Raw genomic sequence first — 17,450 nt, forward strand, 5'->3', positions numbered from 1 at the left:
AAAACTCATAGAAAGCAGAAAGGTAGTTGCGAAGGGTGGGGGAAGAGGGAGTGGGAATTAATGTTTAGTGGATATAAAATTTCAGTTTTGCAAGATGAAAAATTTCTAGATATACGCACAACAATAAGTATATTTAACACTACTGAACAATATAAATATACTTCATAGAGGATAAATATATCAATATAAGTATATCTGCACAATATAAACATACCTGACACTACTGAACTGTACATAAAAATAGTTAAAATGGTTAATTTAATGCCATGTGCTTTTTTTTTACAATATAACACACACACACACACACACGAAATGCCTCCCAGGCCAATTCAATAATCATCTTCCTTCTCAGAAGTTCTAGGGGAAGCAGAGTATTTTTATTCTAGAAATTTAAAAATACTCTGTCCCATGTGTCATATTTATAATAAACTAAAAGCTCTGGAGAATATGATAAAAGAGTGTATGTACCCAGAAATAGTTAGAATATTAGATAAAGCCCAATGAGTTAAATATTATTTAGTGTAAAATAAACAAAGCTGCAGGGTAACAATTACAGAGAATATAAAACTAACTTTTCTTCATTCTAGATGACAACAGAAAAGAGGAAATGACATTAAACTGCAGGGCCAGCAGTTACATAGATGGACAGATAGCGGTTAAATGCTGGACTAGGACCAAAATAAACACTGCAGATTTACTTCATCATCTTCCTTAAAATATAGGAGATATTGCAATTTACTTGGAAGAGTTTATCCTAGTGATAAAAAGGAGAAAATACCATCACAAATTTCATCTAGTCCTAAATTTGTAAGATTATTTTAGAAAAAATAATCCAAAGTCTTAAAAGAATACATGAAAATATACTAAAATAGCATACTGATCAAAGCTCTTACAAATTAAATAATAAAATAATTCATTACTCATGTTACTATAATGCAATACAGGAACACCATTTTATATAAATAACTTCAATTTCTAAAATGAATCCAGAAGGAGAAATTAAATGCTTGTGCTTTAAAAGTCCATGCAGCATATCATGTATTATTTCTAAGGAAAGCTAGAAAATGCGTATTTCTGCTTGGAATTTACAAAACTTCTTTATTTGGGGGGATAAGGGAGCACTTTCCACAACTGTTCAGGTGGAAGGTATTCATATAAAAGACATAAATAATTTTCTAAAGTTAAAGTGTTCATTTAGCTTATAGATAGAGTTGTTGCATAGTGGTGGGGCTTTTTAATATTTTCACAAAGAGTCTGAGAGCTGTCATACTGAAAAAAGAAAGAAAAGAGAAAAAAACACACCTATTACCACATGCAAATGTAAAAAAAGGAGACAACCCCAACCAATTGCACCACGACCGGATGGAGGAGTCCAGCTGACACACCAAGACGAGTCTCTGTCTCTAGGGAAGCTTGGGGTTCAGCTCCTTTTATTTCGAGAGAACCTGAACTGTGAGTATGCCTTGATTTCAACTGCATAAATGATGCTTTTTTTTTGGTTACAGTTTGATTATCTGGATATTAAAAATGAAACCTGCTTCATGGTGACTAGCAACAGTTGCTTCTAGAACCCTGAGTAAACTGCTTGAATGATACCTCTGCCTTGACTTGACTTGAAATGAGGCTGTGTCTTCTTAGTTACTTGAAGTACTTTAGGATGCTGGAGGTATTTAAGCTCATACTATCATATTGCTACATTGTTTATACTGTATTTTGTATACTGCCACAAAGACTTGAAGATCTACTTGAATAAAAAGTTATTTTCAAATGCAACAAATTTTATTTCCAGAGGATAACTGATCTATAACTTGTTAACTTTAAGTTATGCTGTCTCACTGTTTTCAATAATATTTTTTTCCTATTTTATCATTTCTTTTTTATGGTAATTACCAGACCCATTAAATTTTAAGTTTCATGTTTCAGAAGTTAATACAGTGAATATTAAAAAACAGAAAAAGTGAAATACGCTTTGATAATTCACTTGGATTAAGCAAAAAAAAATTTTAGCCAGTTATACTTGTAACAATACCTAAGTACTACTAAAATGCTTTCAATCTTCATTTTTGTATGCAGCAAGTACAATTTTTGAAGCATGGCCTGAATGATTCAGTCATTATCAAGTCAAACTACAAATGTAAAAGGCTGCTACCACTGCCAAACAGGTATGTATTTTAACATAGCAATATGATGTTTTCACAAACATACCCCAACTGCATTTAAAAAGCTTTTGCTCATTGGAGGTCACAATGGAATCTGCTAGGTCCTGTGTTCCAGTACAGAAGCTCCTATAGGAGCCAGCTGAAAACTACCGCGAGGGGAGGGTGGTGCTGGTGGATACAATGAAACACTAACACAGGGCTGTGAATTTCAGTATTTGTCAAGTAACAACATTAAAAACCATTAACCATCTTCTATCAGAAAGCCACTGTGACCATTTCACATGAGTCCCAACTAATGTCCCCTGGGAAATTGGTCCACTATGTGAACGCAGTAGTTTGTTTTTTAAATTCCAATTCTTAACAAATCAAGTAAGTAGTTTTTAAAACATCAATAAATGGCCTTAGGAACAGTCAGTGACTGACACATTGTAAAGGAGGCAAAAATCAGCCACTTGTTCAATCTGTGAATTTATTAATAAATGACTGGACCCTAGCCATCCAATGCAGGGTTCTAAATGATGGACTCTATTACTATTTAAACAAATTCACTGCTTTTGCTTTGTTCTCTTTGAGCTTGAAAATAAAGCAAAACCAGAACGGTTTATTGGTAATCTTGTCCAACTATTATTTATTTATTCTGCATCCAGATTAGAGCTGAGGCAAATGGTTTTAGGCTCTGTGCTTTGGTGCTAACAGCTTTCTGGAAACGTCTTGATTATGGCTATGAGACCTAGAAGTAAGTTTGAAAAGATATGCTCTGAGGGATATGCTGAACATAATGATGAATGATTGGTGATTCTGCAAACTCTGGGTTTATGTACGTACCATACTGCACACGGCAAATAAAAAGATTGGTACCTTTTCCAAAGAGGTAAAGCTAGATGATGTAATCTTCCCTTAAAATCGCCAATGTGGATACTGTTGAAAGGATCATGTCGAAATACTGCTGACAGAATTCATTATTAATAAAGAAAATGCTGATCATAGTGATTGGGAGTGAGGTTTGGTGAAAAGGATCATGGGCTCTAAAAGCTGGAGAGATCTGAGTCTCTACTTGGGTATAGCCATTTAAGAGCTGTGTGGTCATGGAGAATGATCACATCTTTATGTTTGATTAATAACTACCTCACACAGTTATTATAAGGATTATGTAAATGAAATAATATAAATGCGCTTAACACACTGCCTGGTACACAGCAACTGCTAAATAAATATTAGTTAATGGTTCAGTCATCTAGCTCAGGGGTTCGATTCTGACTGCACATTAGAATCCCCTGAAGAGCTTTTAAAGGAAACCATTGCCTGGAGCCCATTGCAGACCAATTAAATCAGAAGATCTGGGGATGGAGCCAGGCACTGGTTATCTTTAAAAAGCCCTCAAGAGAATTCTAATATGCAGTCAGGATTGATAGTTGCTGAGTGTATTCTACAAAGTATTGAATTGTGGTAGTCTCAAAAAAATCTCTGGTGGTAAAACCCTTATTGCCTCCCAAGATAGTTTCATTCTAAAAAAGCATTTCCTTAAAAGGAGGCAACATCTGTCTCTGCAATTTTTACTCACTGGTCCTTGTTCTGCTTTCCGAAGACATATATCACAAAGTGAAATACTTTTCTCCATGGCCTTGAAAGCATTCACATCTCCAGGTGCCTGTTTTCTCCCAATGACATGAGCTGGGTTCTTCCCTCCAGTGGCTCTGTGGCCCTTGCTCAGTGTGCTGCTGAGAACGAAACACTGTATTCTAGGCGGAACCCTACCATCTTAGGACAGAACCAGATTCGTAGTGACCATCTTCATTTAAGTCACTCCGTAACTATAAAGTCAACCAAAGAAGGGTTAGTTTTTGTTGAAGCCACATCACACTAAGGATATGGCAACTGCACTCAATTGCAATTGCATTTTTGTTAATGTAGCTAAAAGCCCTTCCTAGACTTGGACAGTTAATTTTAATATCTGCACGTAGGACTTTACATACTTTTCTATTAAATTCCCTTTTTCACTTGACAGTATTTACTGTGTTAAGCACTTGGTACATAGAGGCAAACAAAACACACTTGTTTCCTAACACTAATGGAGTTTAAACTACATAAAGCAGGGAGAAGGAAAAAAAAAAAACCCTATGGTTTTTAAAGTCATTTCAGCTATCTGAGCTCTTAAAATCATGTCACCTGCCAGGCCTCAGCTCATTTTCATCGGTGGCTATGAGATGTTCCTACCTGAACCTCAGCCAGCTCCCCATGTGACCACACAACACAGGTTCCTCCACAGCGGCCCTTCTCCTCCTCCTGCTGATCTGCATTGCATTGTCAACTCCACTTTATGGCAGCCTGCCATTCTTCCTAGATTGCACCTTCCTTTTAGAATTTTAGATCACCAGAAATATGCCTGCAAGTTTCTATACACTTTGTGAAATCTGTCTTCCTGCAGCTGAGACATGCGACAGACCAGACTCCATCCTCTTGCCTCCCTCCACTGTCCCGACCTCGGAAGACAGGCTCTTACATAACTTCCTCTTCACTAGCCAGTTCCTCCTCCTGGGATTCAATTTTCCCCCTTTACAAAATTTTAAACTGGAATTTCATGCTCTACTAAAATAGTTTCTTCTTGATCAAATTATAGGTAGAGTTTTAAGAAACACTAAGTTCTTCTAAACGTTTCTCTTTGTGTATAATATCAAATCAGGAAATTAATTGTGGCAATTCAAATCCACTTTACATTACAGCATTCAGTTTGAATGCACACACACTCCTACAAAAATAGTTACCGAGAGCAAAGTATCTTATTCACCTTCATCTTCTAAGACGTACTTCGCCAAGTGTGAAATATTTACTAAAATGAGATTAATTAAAAGTTTTTTTTTTTAAAGCAAACAATCATTGAGCATTTGTTATGGGCCATGGTAAAAGTTTTCTGGTTTGAAGAAATACATTTTTTCATTTCTATGAACAAAAAATCTAAGGTTTAGAAAAGATTAAGTTGTTGGCCCAAGGTCAAAGAGTTAGGTCTGATTTTGATGAGCTTGCCCTGAATGTCTTTATGGCACCTGCTAAGAAGTTTCTGTAAAGAAACAGGATAGCCGCTCTAAGGAAGGAATGTGATGAGACTCCTGGAATCCTCTCCTCACCTCTTCTAGCTCTTGATGATGGCCTCTCAGCTCTTCACAGCAGCTAATGCCCAGGAAAGAGCCAGTAACAAGTAGTACTGCTGAGGTCCTCTGCTGCCGCAGACAAGTGGAATTCGCATGCTATTCTAGCAACTGTCTCAAAAGACCTAGGCCAGGGCCTATTTCAGCTGCAGTTCCTTGTTTTCAAAATCTTGGATCGCACAGCTTGTTTCCCATCTACATTATCACTCTATGCTCTACGCTTCTAGGTCAGGAGACTGTCCGATCTGACTATCTGGCAGCTGTGACCACGCGACTTGCTTTTGTTGGGCCAGTTTGCTCTCCTGTGCACTGTTACAAGAGTCTGCCTAATGAGGCAAGTGCTGTGCTCTCTTGGTCTGTTCTGTTAATTACACAACCCCTCCTCCCCTGTAGGCAAATGATTTTAATACCCTCCACTTGGTGTTAGGTCGAAAGGGAAGAAATGTAGGACCCTTTCCCCTATTCCTGCCATGGAGCGAGACTGCCACAGTTTATCTGTCACACATCATGTGGCAACGTGTGTCAAAATGAATGAATGCCATCTATGAGGGTAAAATGTCAAGGCAGGAAGCTGGACAGGGGCTAGCAGTGAGCCCAGCTCACTCATGGCTATAACTACCTTTTAGGGAAATTGACATCTTCAAAAACATAAGCTGTCATTTCACCTCCACCTCTACTCCCGTAACAACTTCCCTAAGCAAAGATGATTTCATAGTTATTTATTTTAATATACTAAATGAAATAAACCTACATTTACCATAGATAGAGGAAAGGGTAGGGTAGAACAGTTCATAAGATTCTACTATTTTTGCTACTTGTTTTATGATACCATAATGCTGCTACCTATATTGTGTAGGGATCCAAATGGTCCAAAGTAGATTAAAAGGAAAGCTTCTCACAGTATCTGAAAATAAATCATTTGTTATTTGCACTTTGAGCTAAAGTAATTATTATTAAAATGACAAGTGACTCACTCAGTGTTTGGCATTCTGTTGTAGGAAAAATCTGAAGACATAAAAGCTACGCTCAAAGAACATGTCATTTAGCACCTTTACTTTCTGATCCCTGCAGAAGACAATGAGAAGTCACACGGTGACGATGACGACAGCTTCAGTCAGCAGCTGGCCCTGCTCTTCCCAGGGCGTGCACCTCCTAACTAATCACAGTGTCCAATCGCCACACAACTTTTCAGGAGCGCCAAATTTTACTGCCTGTTCCATGGATGAAACATTACTCTCTAGTGTGTTAACAACATTCTACTCTGTTATTTTTATCATGGGCCTGGTTGGCAACATAATTGCCCTCTACGTATTCCTGGGTATCCACCGCAAACGAAATTCCATTCAGATTTACCTACTTAATGTAGCCGTTGCAGACCTCTTACTTATCTTCTGCCTCCCTTTCCGAATAATGTATCACATTAACCAAAACAAGTGGACACTAGGTGTGATTCTTTGCAAGGTTGTGGGGACACTATTTTATATGAACATGTACATTAGCATTATTTTACTTGGATTTATCAGTTTGGACCGCTACATAAAAATTAATCGGTCTATACAACAACGGAAGGCAATCACAACCAAGCAGAGTATCTATGTTTGCTGTGCAGTGTGGATAATTGCTCTTGCTGGATTTTTAACTATGATTATTTTAACCCTTAAGAAAGGAGGTCATAATTCCACAATGTGTTTCCATTACAGAGATAAGCATAATGCCAAAGGAGAAGCAATTTTTAACTTCATTCTTGTGGTAATGTTCTGGCTAATTTTCCTACTAATAATCCTTTCATATATTAAGATTGGCAAGAATCTATTGAGGATTTCTAAAAGGAGGTCAAAATTTCCTAATTCCGGTAAATATGCGACCACAGCCCGGAATTCCTTCATCGTACTTATCATTTTTACTGTGTGTTTTGTTCCCTATCATGCCTTCCGATTTGTCTATATTTCTGCACAGCTAAATGTGTCATCTTGCTATTGGAAGGAAATTGTTCACAAAACCAATGAGATCATGCTGGTTTTCTCATCCTTCAATAGCTGTTTAGATCCAGTCATGTATTTTCTGATGTCCAGTAACATTCGCAAAATAATGTGCCAACTTCTTTCTAAACGATTTCAAGGGGAAGCAAGCAGGAGTGAAAGCACTTCAGAATTTAAACCAGGATACTCCCTGCACGACACATCTGCTGCAGCTAAAATTCAGCCTACTTCTTAAAGCACTTGAGGTGAACATGTTAAAAAGAATGATAAAATACAGCCTCTCACTTCCTTGAAGAACAAAAAATTATGAAACAAAGCTCTAGCATTTACAAAGCTCAGATCTTCCCTAAGTTCTTTTCTTATTTGTGATAGTTCATTTCCTTAATTGTAAGCTATTTCAAAGGAAAGCTTATACTCATGACTAGATTTTAAATATGTATATAAAAATTTTTTAAATATATTGTTAGGCTAACAACAGATTATAAAAATAAATGAAATTTATCGTTCTTAACCACAGAATAATTAAATAAAATGTCCTAATTTCTCAAGTCACTAAAGTATTCAAAATCAAGTATCTAATACTAATTTAAAGTGTGTTTAAAAGTTAAATGATTTGATGACCAACTTAAAATGTCAGAAAATATACGTTCATTGTCATTTTAAAAGCTGTATAACTTGCCACTGTATTCATTTATGTCTAAGCCTCTATTAACAGATGAAATGATAATTAATACAATTCTAATAAAGAATGAAATCACCCACTATCTACCACTGCTTAAATGAAATGGAAAGAATTTAAATGCTATACAGTAAAATGAGCTAAAATTCAATAGGCTAGAAACAAGACTTAAGATTGAACTTTCCTAAAAACAGATTTATAAACAATTCAGCCATCTTGGATCACAAACTTTGACAGGGCAGAACTGAAGGTGTGTATGTACCCCTATGATCCAGAAAGTCCACTACTAGGTATACATCTTAGAGAACTACTCAAACATGTATACAAGAAAACACAGGTAAAGATGCTCAGTGACCTACTGGTCATAACACTAAACAATTAGAAACAACCTAAGTGAGTGTGCATCAGCAAAGGAAGGGAGAAATAAACTGTATCTGCATGTGTCAACATGGAGAAGTCTCAAAAATAACGTTGAATAAAAACCAAAAACTGCAAAAGGGTATGTGCCATATGAAATCATTTATATAAAATACAAAACCACATAAAATAATACCATAGTCTCTATAGATCTACACATATGCGATACAAATATAAAACATATACAGTAAAATGCACAAACATATATACCAACCTAAGGTTAATGGTTACACTGGGGAGATTTGACGCAAACATGGCAAAATATTAATAATGTCTGTTAAACTTGTTTGGCAGCACACAGGTATTTGCTATGTTAATTTTGGTATATATCTGAGTGTTTGAAATATTTCATAACAATAAAGAAAACCTGTAGATTAGGATTAAAAGGAGCAAATTCTGAAATTTTCAAGTATGTTCAAAATTAACTGGAGAGATAAGCTCTAAGAGAAGGGGCCCTTATTCATTACTGACTCCCCGGAGCACAGTTGCGCTGCCTGGCACGAAGGAGATCAATACGTATTTGTTCAATAACTGAATAAATGAGTGAATGAATGGGTGGATGAATGAGACAGGGAGGGAGGGAGGGAGGGAAGGAGTGCTTAACAGAAGTGAAAAAGTAAGTGTATTTGTTTTTTTTCTTAGTCACTGTATGTAGAGAGAGCTGCAAAGAACATCATACAGTTGTAATCAGATGTCATTAAGGCAACCATTCTCAAAAGCTGGTCAGCATTGTTCAGTTCTTTGGTTACACACAGAATCAGAATGCTATTGACTGAATATATAAAAGCCTGCTATGACAAATCCTAAGGATCCATTCCTAAGTTTCTGTCACAGAATATGAGAATTTTTTTATAGTTAGAATACTTCTTGGTGTTCTCTGGTGGTTTAGTGGGTTAAGGATCCAGCTTGTCATGGCTATGGCTCAGGTAGCTACTGTGGTGTGGGTTTGACCCCTGGCCCAGTAACTTCTGTATGCTGCAGGTGTGGCAAAAAAATAAAAGGAATACTCCTTCAAATTTCAGGTGGGACAATGACTGGGAAATCAATATTGAAGAGTATGAAGAACTTTGTTAGGGATCAATTTATTTCAATGAGCATTAGCTTGTATACAATTAGTGCTCAGCTGGCTACATTTCAGTAAGCACACAAGTGGTTGAATAAATAAGAGGTCAAAACAATTATATTTAAAAACAAGTAACATTTGAGAATAAAAGTTGAAGTTTGCAGAAAAATTAGAGGCTTGGAAAAGAGTAATAAAATCTGTATTAATTACTTTTCTCTAACAATAGCAACAAATGCCAAACTGAAATTCAGCATTTTTCTGTTTGTATAATTTTAAAATATGACAGTATTGATTTTCTTTCATGTGCTCGAAATTAAAATTGTTTTACATTTATCGATGAACATTTTACATCCCCACATGTCTCTATTGTAAACATACAGTTTGAATAGTTAAATTACACTTGTTATAATTAGTAGTAGTTTTATGGAACATTAAAATAAACATAAATACACTCATAATTCTAGAAGCTTTCTCATTATTTATATTAAATGAGATGATTCCTATAAAGCCCTGCATAATGGCATTCTTAAAAAAGTAAAAAGGACATTGAGTCAATTCTTTCATAATATTTGTGATAAGATAAATTTTGATATGGAGTTCCCGTCATGGCTCAGTGGTTAACAAATCAGACTAGGGACCATGAGGTTGCGGGTTCAATCCCTGGCCTCGCTCAGTGGGTTAAGGATCTGGCGTTGCCGTGGGCTATGGTGTAGGTCACAGACGCAGCTTGGATCCTGAATTGCTGTGGCTGTGGTGTAGGCCGGCGGTTGTAGCTCTGATTAGACCCCTAGCCTGGGACTCTCCATATGCCGTGGGTGCGGCCCTATAAAGACCAAAAAAAAAAAAAAAAAAAAAAGATAAATTTTGATAAAAGTCAACATGTCTATAAACTCATAATGGATTTTGTTTACCAACAGAAGTTTCACTAATATCATGCCTTAGAGTAATCTGAAAGCTGAGAGTATTGTTAAGGTTTTAGAAAAAACACGCTAAACTCACTCAATTTAAGACTATTATTATATATAATCTTTTATTTCTTATTAAGCACTACTGTACACAAGCAGGAAACACTGTCCCTACCTCCCCCAAGCCAAGGTTTAGTTCTAGAAGCATACAGAAAAGGGAAATTTGGAAGTATATACATAGCCTCATCTAGCAAAGATCTTCAGAACAAGTGTCTCAGTAATATCTCACAGATACAAAACCAAAGGCATAATTAACTGCTTGCTTGCCAGAATAAGGTACATGCTGAGTATTGCTGTTCATCTTGGAAAAGTATTCTGTGCAAAGCTGAGTTTAGGTCAGTTGAATTTCTAAGATCAGGTCAATAGAAAAAGAAAATTCTGTTCTGGTACAGAAGGTTTTATTTTCAACTTCTTTTTAAAATGGATTCTTTGGTGCTGCTGATATGAAAGTAGAACTAATATATTTACAGCTCTGTGAAGCAAAGCCTTACTGAAAATTATCCACAAGAGAAAAACCACATGAAATAGAGTCTTTTCAACAGGCAGCCTGGATTTTGTAGAAACATGTTAACGGGCTAATTATTTTTTAGCCTTTTGAAATTATTTGACCAGATAGTAAAATATATTCTTATCCTTCATTAAGGGTAACACTGTGGAGGAGGTGCAAGGATAAACTTATTTCCGTGGAACAGAATGCACTTCTCTATGCAGACTCTTGATGAGACACAAGAAGATTACATGACAAATTACTGGCTCTCAAAAGAGTAGAAGCAGGAATAAAACAGAGGGCAACCCAAGATTCTGTTAGTCAAGATGTATCAGAATCGTGCAAAGTGGGGTTAAGTGAATTTTTTAAAAGTTTTCTGAGTGACTCTGATACACTTTCCTCCTTCAGAAAGAATCACTGCAAACAAAGAAGGTAGCACAAAAAGTATCAGGGAAGGATGGAATGAATTAATAAATATTGCTGTACTTATTTAAAATAAAAGGCCAATTTATAGCCTCACCTCATATCACACCAAAAAACCATTATAAATGGGTCAAAGAGTTAAATGTAAATTATGAAACTACTGAAAGACAAAAACATGTGACTAACTCATCTTTGGAAGGGAAAGAACGTTCTATTAATAAAATAGAAATAACAGGGGAAAATATAGAGATTTGACTTAAAAAAGATTTTTTTTTCCTCGAAAACCATAAGCACAAATAAAAGCAAAAGGACAAAGTAACAAAAATATTCACAACACATAACATTTACTGGAGAATCTTTTATATCAGGTATCAACAGACACCATAAGCTTCTAAAGAAACTTCTATTTTTGATCAGAAGAAAGCATCTAAATCTCAGAGTGTAATCTGAATTATTTTAACTCAAATGAGATAAAATTCTCACAAAGGATGATGCGGTCTTTTTTAATAGCTACATAGTCCAACTGAGAACACATTCCTGTAAGTGGCTGGTTCTGTGCTGGTAACAATAAGACTCAGAGCTAGAAAGGAATTTCTAGGTTTGCCCCAAACTTTTATTTTGCTTCTTACTTTCCCCCTTGAGGTTCACATGCAAGGGAATAGGAAGCAAAGTAAAATATACTGGTTTATGTGTCTTTTATTGTGCTGGGTGCTTGGCATGAATTATTATCATTTAATCCTCATTGCATTGTGATGGAACTAGCAACTATACTTTACATATGAGGGGATGCAGCAAGTTGGTAGACTTTTACTCCACAGGGATTGTCTGTGCTAAGACAGTGGTTTTCATTTTTATTTCATTCTGCCCAAGTACCATGGTTATGACTGAGATGTCTTTTGTTTAAAAGGGGGGGGGCATTAATATGTATGTAGTGCAAAAAATTCTGCTTATCACTTATCAAAATTGTGTGATGTCAAAAAACCAAAAGCTTAACTAGGTTTCCAGCTATCACACATACTCTGTGTGTATACTCTATGAAGCTCTGCCTGAAACACAGACAATAATGCAGTAGTAAAGTATGCAGGTTAAAAAGAAGAAAAAACTAAATCAAAATAAAGCATCTCACCCTCATTAATTTTGCTTCTAGCCCAGGAAATGTATAAAGAACCAGCATAAGATGAGCTCTGGAAAAGGTTTCTAGTTGTGGTTTGGATACAGGTATTGATGATGCAGCGAATCACTTTTTGCTTTAGTAAGCCATCTAAGTTATTCCAGGAGCAACAGTTAACTATTGCTCAGAGTTACTGTTTAGTACTCAGTTAACTGTTATACTCTGTTTTGGTAATTCCACATGTAATTTTTTTCTTTTTGGTTGTAAAATATTTCAAATATACAAAAAAGCGAAAATACAACACCACCCGTCATCCAAATTGTGCAGATGTTAATGTTTTGGTCCTATTTGCTTAACTCTTCTCTTGTACCTAAACATAATCCAAAAAGTTAGACATACGAAAACTCATCCCGAGGTAGCCTCCTGCCTAGTGTATATCATTTTGATGTATATATTTATACTTTTATAACATAATTAGTATGAATAACAATGTACATTAGCTTTTGTTTTTAAATTTTACACAAACAGTATCCTTTTATAACTTTTTTCAAATTATGTTTATGTTGATACACGTAGATCCCACTCATTTATTTTCACAGATACACAGTGTTTTATTGTAAGAATAAACAACAATAGTTCAAGTCTCCATTTCCCCTAACAATGGGCCCTTAGGTGGTTTCCACTTTTTCACTATTAGAAACCACCCTCAAGTCAAGTCTCCTGTATGCCCTGTGCGCATGTGTGGAATTTCTCTAGAAGTAGAAATGCTTGGTTATAAAGGGTGTGCACATCTTCAGTTTATTTCACTTGTGACAAATCGATCTCCAAAGTGACTTTACACTTATCACACCACTAGTAAGATCTTCCTCTACCCACATCCTCATAAATACTTGGTTTTATCAGGTTTACTAACTTTCGCGGATCTGGGAGGTGATGAAATGGCATCTCCTTGTGGGTCTAATGTGTGCTTTCCTGATTACAAGTGACATGGCGCAGCAGCATCTCAAGGTTTTTTTGGTTTTGTTTTGTTTTTTCCCATCCAGGTTTCTTCTTGGGTGAATGACTTATTCATATCTACACATTTCCCCCTTTTCCCTGTAATGAGTTGCTTTTGCTTTTTTTCTTTTAAATTATTGAAATAATTGTTTATAAATTTTATATATTCATCTTTTGTGCTTTAAATGGGTTGCAAATAACTTCTACCCATATGGGATTGTCTTTTACTTTGCTTATGATTTTTTTTTTTTTTTGCTTATGATTTCTTTTGCCAGACACCGTAAGCAAAGGAAAACATTTTCCAATCAGTAAATCTAGATGAACCCTGGCCCTTTGAAATATATATACTCCTCAAGCTAAAGAATTTGCAGATGAATTATCTTATAATTAGACAACTTGGCATCTGTCAGAAATAGTACATAGGTGTGCAAATCAGGTGTCCCCTGAGAACATGGAAATGTTTTCTCAGAGTTAAACTACAAAATTCAAATATCCGCTGGTGTGCAAACAATTTTAAAGCAATAGAAAGTCTCCTAGGCCAGAAGTTGACCTGTTAAATGTATCAACATATTTAAAGGAAGAATCGGCCATTCACTAGCAGGTTAGTGAGGGAAACTTGGAAAAATGGGGGAGAGGGGTTACTTAGAAAGATGTTGGTATTGCTCGTCCAAATAAAGTCCAGGGGAAGAGTCTTGACCAATGGACCGGGAGTATCATCCCACTGGTAAAACCATGGCAAGGAGTATGGTGGGGCTAGATCCAATAGGTCTTAGCCCAGTGACGTTTAATATTACTAATAATGAGCTGAGAGGCAGCATAACAGGTTAAAAGGGCAGCTGCTACAGGCAGACTGCCTGAGTTCAATTTCTGGCTCTACCACTTACTCTGTAACCTTGTATAAATGCTCTTTCTTCTACTGAAAAAATAAGAATGATAGTAGCAACTAACTCGCAGTGTTATGAAGACTAAATGTGTGAATAAATGTTCTTGGCCATTAGGAAACATTCAATATATGTTACTGAAATACTCAAACGCCAAGGGAAGATGGGGGAATCTATAAAATGGAAGATGACATCAGCACTAGGGAGATACACGGTAGAAGCTGACTTGGATCAAACGAGGTGAGGTGAAGCACTCACGAAGGGGAATTTAACCTCGGCTTTCACAATCACAGCTACGTCCAGGACAGGAGCTACAGCAGACCCATGCTTGTGCAAGTCAGAACCATACTCTGAAACGTGGGCAACTAGAAGAGGAGAGGATGCCAGAGGGACCGTTTGAAAGAAGGGGATTATTTATTCTTAAAATGTAAGATTAAAGGAAAGATGTTAGAGCAAAAATGTGCATAGCAGAGAGCAAGCAGAAAGAGGCCTGGTGAAGGATGGGAAGTGCACGCAGCATATCTCACCAGATTGGAGAAGAGGGTTTTCTAACAACTGCAGATCTCAAATGGAATAGAAAGCCAGTGAGTTATTTCTAACAGAAGTGTTTCAATAGAGTGTGGATCCTCAGCAGGCTGGGAAGGTAGCCAAGTATTTCGAGCATTTATTCAAGTTTGGATTAGATGTTCTTGAGATCCCTTTAATAGAAGTTTTGGGTTTTACAGAACATTCAATGCCTTAATAACGAGTGGCAACCAGGGCTGCCTGCGATCTTATTGCTGCATCATGTTGTGCCTGAACAGTCATGCCATCAGGTCCACTCAGATGTGTGCCGTTGTCGGGGGAGACCGGGGGACTCTCCATTGTGTGGTCAATGGTCCCCAAACAGTTTCGCAGAATCTTCTTTTGTAGCAGATTTGTCCCATGTCCCTTGATCAGCACCTCAAAGGCATCCACTAATATTTACTGCTAGAAAGATTGTTTAAACTCTATCTAAAATAAGTTGGTGGCTTCTGGGAATACTGTGACATTTATGTTAGGTGCACCGGTTTCTCTGCCTTCTTACCGACATTTGGCTTTGTTTCGTGTAATCAGAGTGGTCAAATGGGTTACCACACTGCATCATGAAATGGGGACATGGCACCTTCACTGTAAAACTGGCTCAATGGCGTAAACTCAGGTGAGAATGGTAATCACTCTGATGTGTGATATTTTCAAATTTTATCCAATGGCAAACTTCTGGACCAAAAGACAGTGTCTTCCATTAACTTTGCTGGCAATGCTGTTATAGGCCCTTTCCTGTTACAGACATTTCCTTTCTATGTTTCCTGCCTCTTCTCATGTTCTATCATCTATCAAGACTTTCTGCATACCCTCAATATGCCCTCCCCCGTTTTCTTCCTTTCCTGTACTCAGCAGCACGTCTTTCTCTTCCCCAGTTCAGTCTTATCTCTTTGTTTTACGACTTTCTCTTTTAATTGCCTTTCTCACAATTTAGTGCCCTCTTCTGTGTCCCCTGATCTGTCAGAAGCAGAAATGCTTCATTTTTTGTGTGGAAATTTGGTTTGTACTCAAAAGAAAAATACTGTTTCCGCTATATTAAAAACAACTTTCAGCTGGTTGCAAAGGGAACTGATGAGGTTTGCATGCATGTTCATATTCAGTTCCCCTTTGCGGCCAGCGAGACTTGAAAAACACTGGAACACACAGGGTCAGCTCTTGTGCGGACTGATTACAGAGTTCCAAATATATGTGGCAAGTAGTGAGAGGCGTCCGCCAAGTAAGTCAGTGAGGGTCTCATGCTCTGAGGTTGGCCCTTGTGATCCTGCAAATAAGTAAACCTCCAGTGAGAAGTACAACCTAGCGTGGTGGGGGGAAAAGCTACCAGAGGGGCAAGCTAATCATCTTTCTATATCCTTTCAGGCTCGAGTATCAGAGATGTCAAGCAATTATCTAGTTCTTAGGATCAAGTTAGTGGAAACAGACTTTTCTTCTAGTTTTAATGAAAAGCTAGATTAGTTCTGGAAACAGAAAAGGGCTATTTACAGAGGATAAGCAGTACAAAGGAAAATAGCATGGATTCATGATACTATTTTTTTTTTGGTCTTTTTGTCTTTTTAGGGCCACGCCCATGGCACATGGAGGTTCCCAGGCTAGGGGTCGAATCAGAGCTACAGCTGCCGGCCTACACCACAGCTACAGCCCCAGCAACCTACACCACAGCTCACGGCAACACCAGATCCTTAACCGAGGCTAGGGACTGAACTCGCGTCCTCAAGGATACTAGTCAGGTTCGTTAACCACTGAGCTACGATGGGAATGCCCATGATACTATTAATACAGGAAATAATCAAAAGAAAATGATACCTCCAAGACTGAAGTGGGGCACAGTGGGTATCCCTTTGCAAAGTAAACTTAACTTTTGTTTTTGGATATTATCCAAGAAACCATGGACTCTGAGGTATGCTTACTGTATTAATTCCTAAGCAGGAGCCAATGTACTGTACTTTGAGGGAAGAAAAATCTAGTTAGAACACTGTAGTCACAAGGACATTAAAAAAATGTGGTAGATTTAAATGCTCTGCAGCTCTTCCCATCCATAAGTGAAGTCTTTGCCTACCTCTTGAATACGAGCAGGTACTGTGATTGCTTTGACCAATAAAATGTGGTAGACATTGTATGGCATCTGAGCAAGATCTTAAAAGGCTTTGCGGCTTTCAGTTTTGTGCTCCCGGAACCCTGGGACCATCACGGTGGAAATAAATCCAGGGTGAAAGATCACATGGGGAGAGATATTCGGCCTGCACAAGCATCTCAGCTGAGGCTCCAGATACGAGTGGGCTAACTGTGGACCATTCAGCCTCGGATAACCAAGAAGCTGCATGAGTGACCCCAGGTGAGACTGGGAGAAGAACTGTCTGGCTGAACCCAGAAAAAACTGCAGGATTGAGAATGAACAAATGGTTGTTGTCATAAGCCACCAAGTCTGGGGTTGGTTTGGCATGCAGCAGCAGATAAATAATATTAATTTCTAAAAAGGTACCATCAAGTATAGTAAGTAGTTTAATCAACAAAAAAGACACTGCCTCAAATTATTTTGCTTAAAAGCTGTGTGTGTGTGTGTGTGTGTGTGTGTGTGTGTGTGTG

General features: G+C 37.3%; 2 protein-coding genes across 30 annotated transcripts in view; one reads left to right on the top strand and one right to left on the bottom strand.

Moving 5' to 3' along the window:
* Nucleotides 1-17,450, bottom strand: part of CASK (calcium/calmodulin dependent serine protein kinase) — a 371,692-nt gene that overhangs the window by 139,594 nt on the left and 214,648 nt on the right. The gene's annotated exons all lie outside the window — the stretch shown is intronic.
* GPR34 (G protein-coupled receptor 34) lies at nucleotides 1,368-8,045 on the top strand. Of its 2 annotated transcripts, none has more exons than XR_014835301.1 (3): nucleotides 1,368-1,452; nucleotides 2,074-2,162; nucleotides 5,530-5,556. XR_014835301.1 is itself a non-coding variant. In XM_003135030.6 (3 exons), exon 3 carries the CDS (start codon nucleotides 6,380-6,382, stop codon nucleotides 7,514-7,516), a length of 1,137 nt encoding a protein of 378 aa, XP_003135078.3. In that variant the 5' UTR covers nucleotides 1,368-1,452; nucleotides 2,074-2,162; nucleotides 6,301-6,379; the 3' UTR covers nucleotides 7,517-8,045. The 2 variants fall into 2 exon arrangements, 1 of the variants encoding a protein (XP_003135078.3); XM_003135030.6 differs by lacking the exon at nucleotides 5,530-5,556 and adding an exon at nucleotides 6,301-8,045.

Source organism: Sus scrofa, chromosome X (genome assembly GCF_054392235.1).
Source record: "Sus scrofa isolate SSC_HxYL_T2T_F1_AM1 chromosome X, Sscrofa_HxYL_maternal_Yorkshire_Landrace_v2.0, whole genome shotgun sequence".
In the NCBI taxonomy this organism is placed as follows: domain Eukaryota; kingdom Metazoa; phylum Chordata; class Mammalia; order Artiodactyla; family Suidae; genus Sus; species Sus scrofa.

What these genes read in the sequence shown, in the direction of transcription:
- GPR34 (XM_003135030.6), top strand. Translation starts at nt 6,380, where the DNA reads ATGAGAAGTCACACGGTGACGATGACGACAGCTTCAGTCAGCAGCTGG.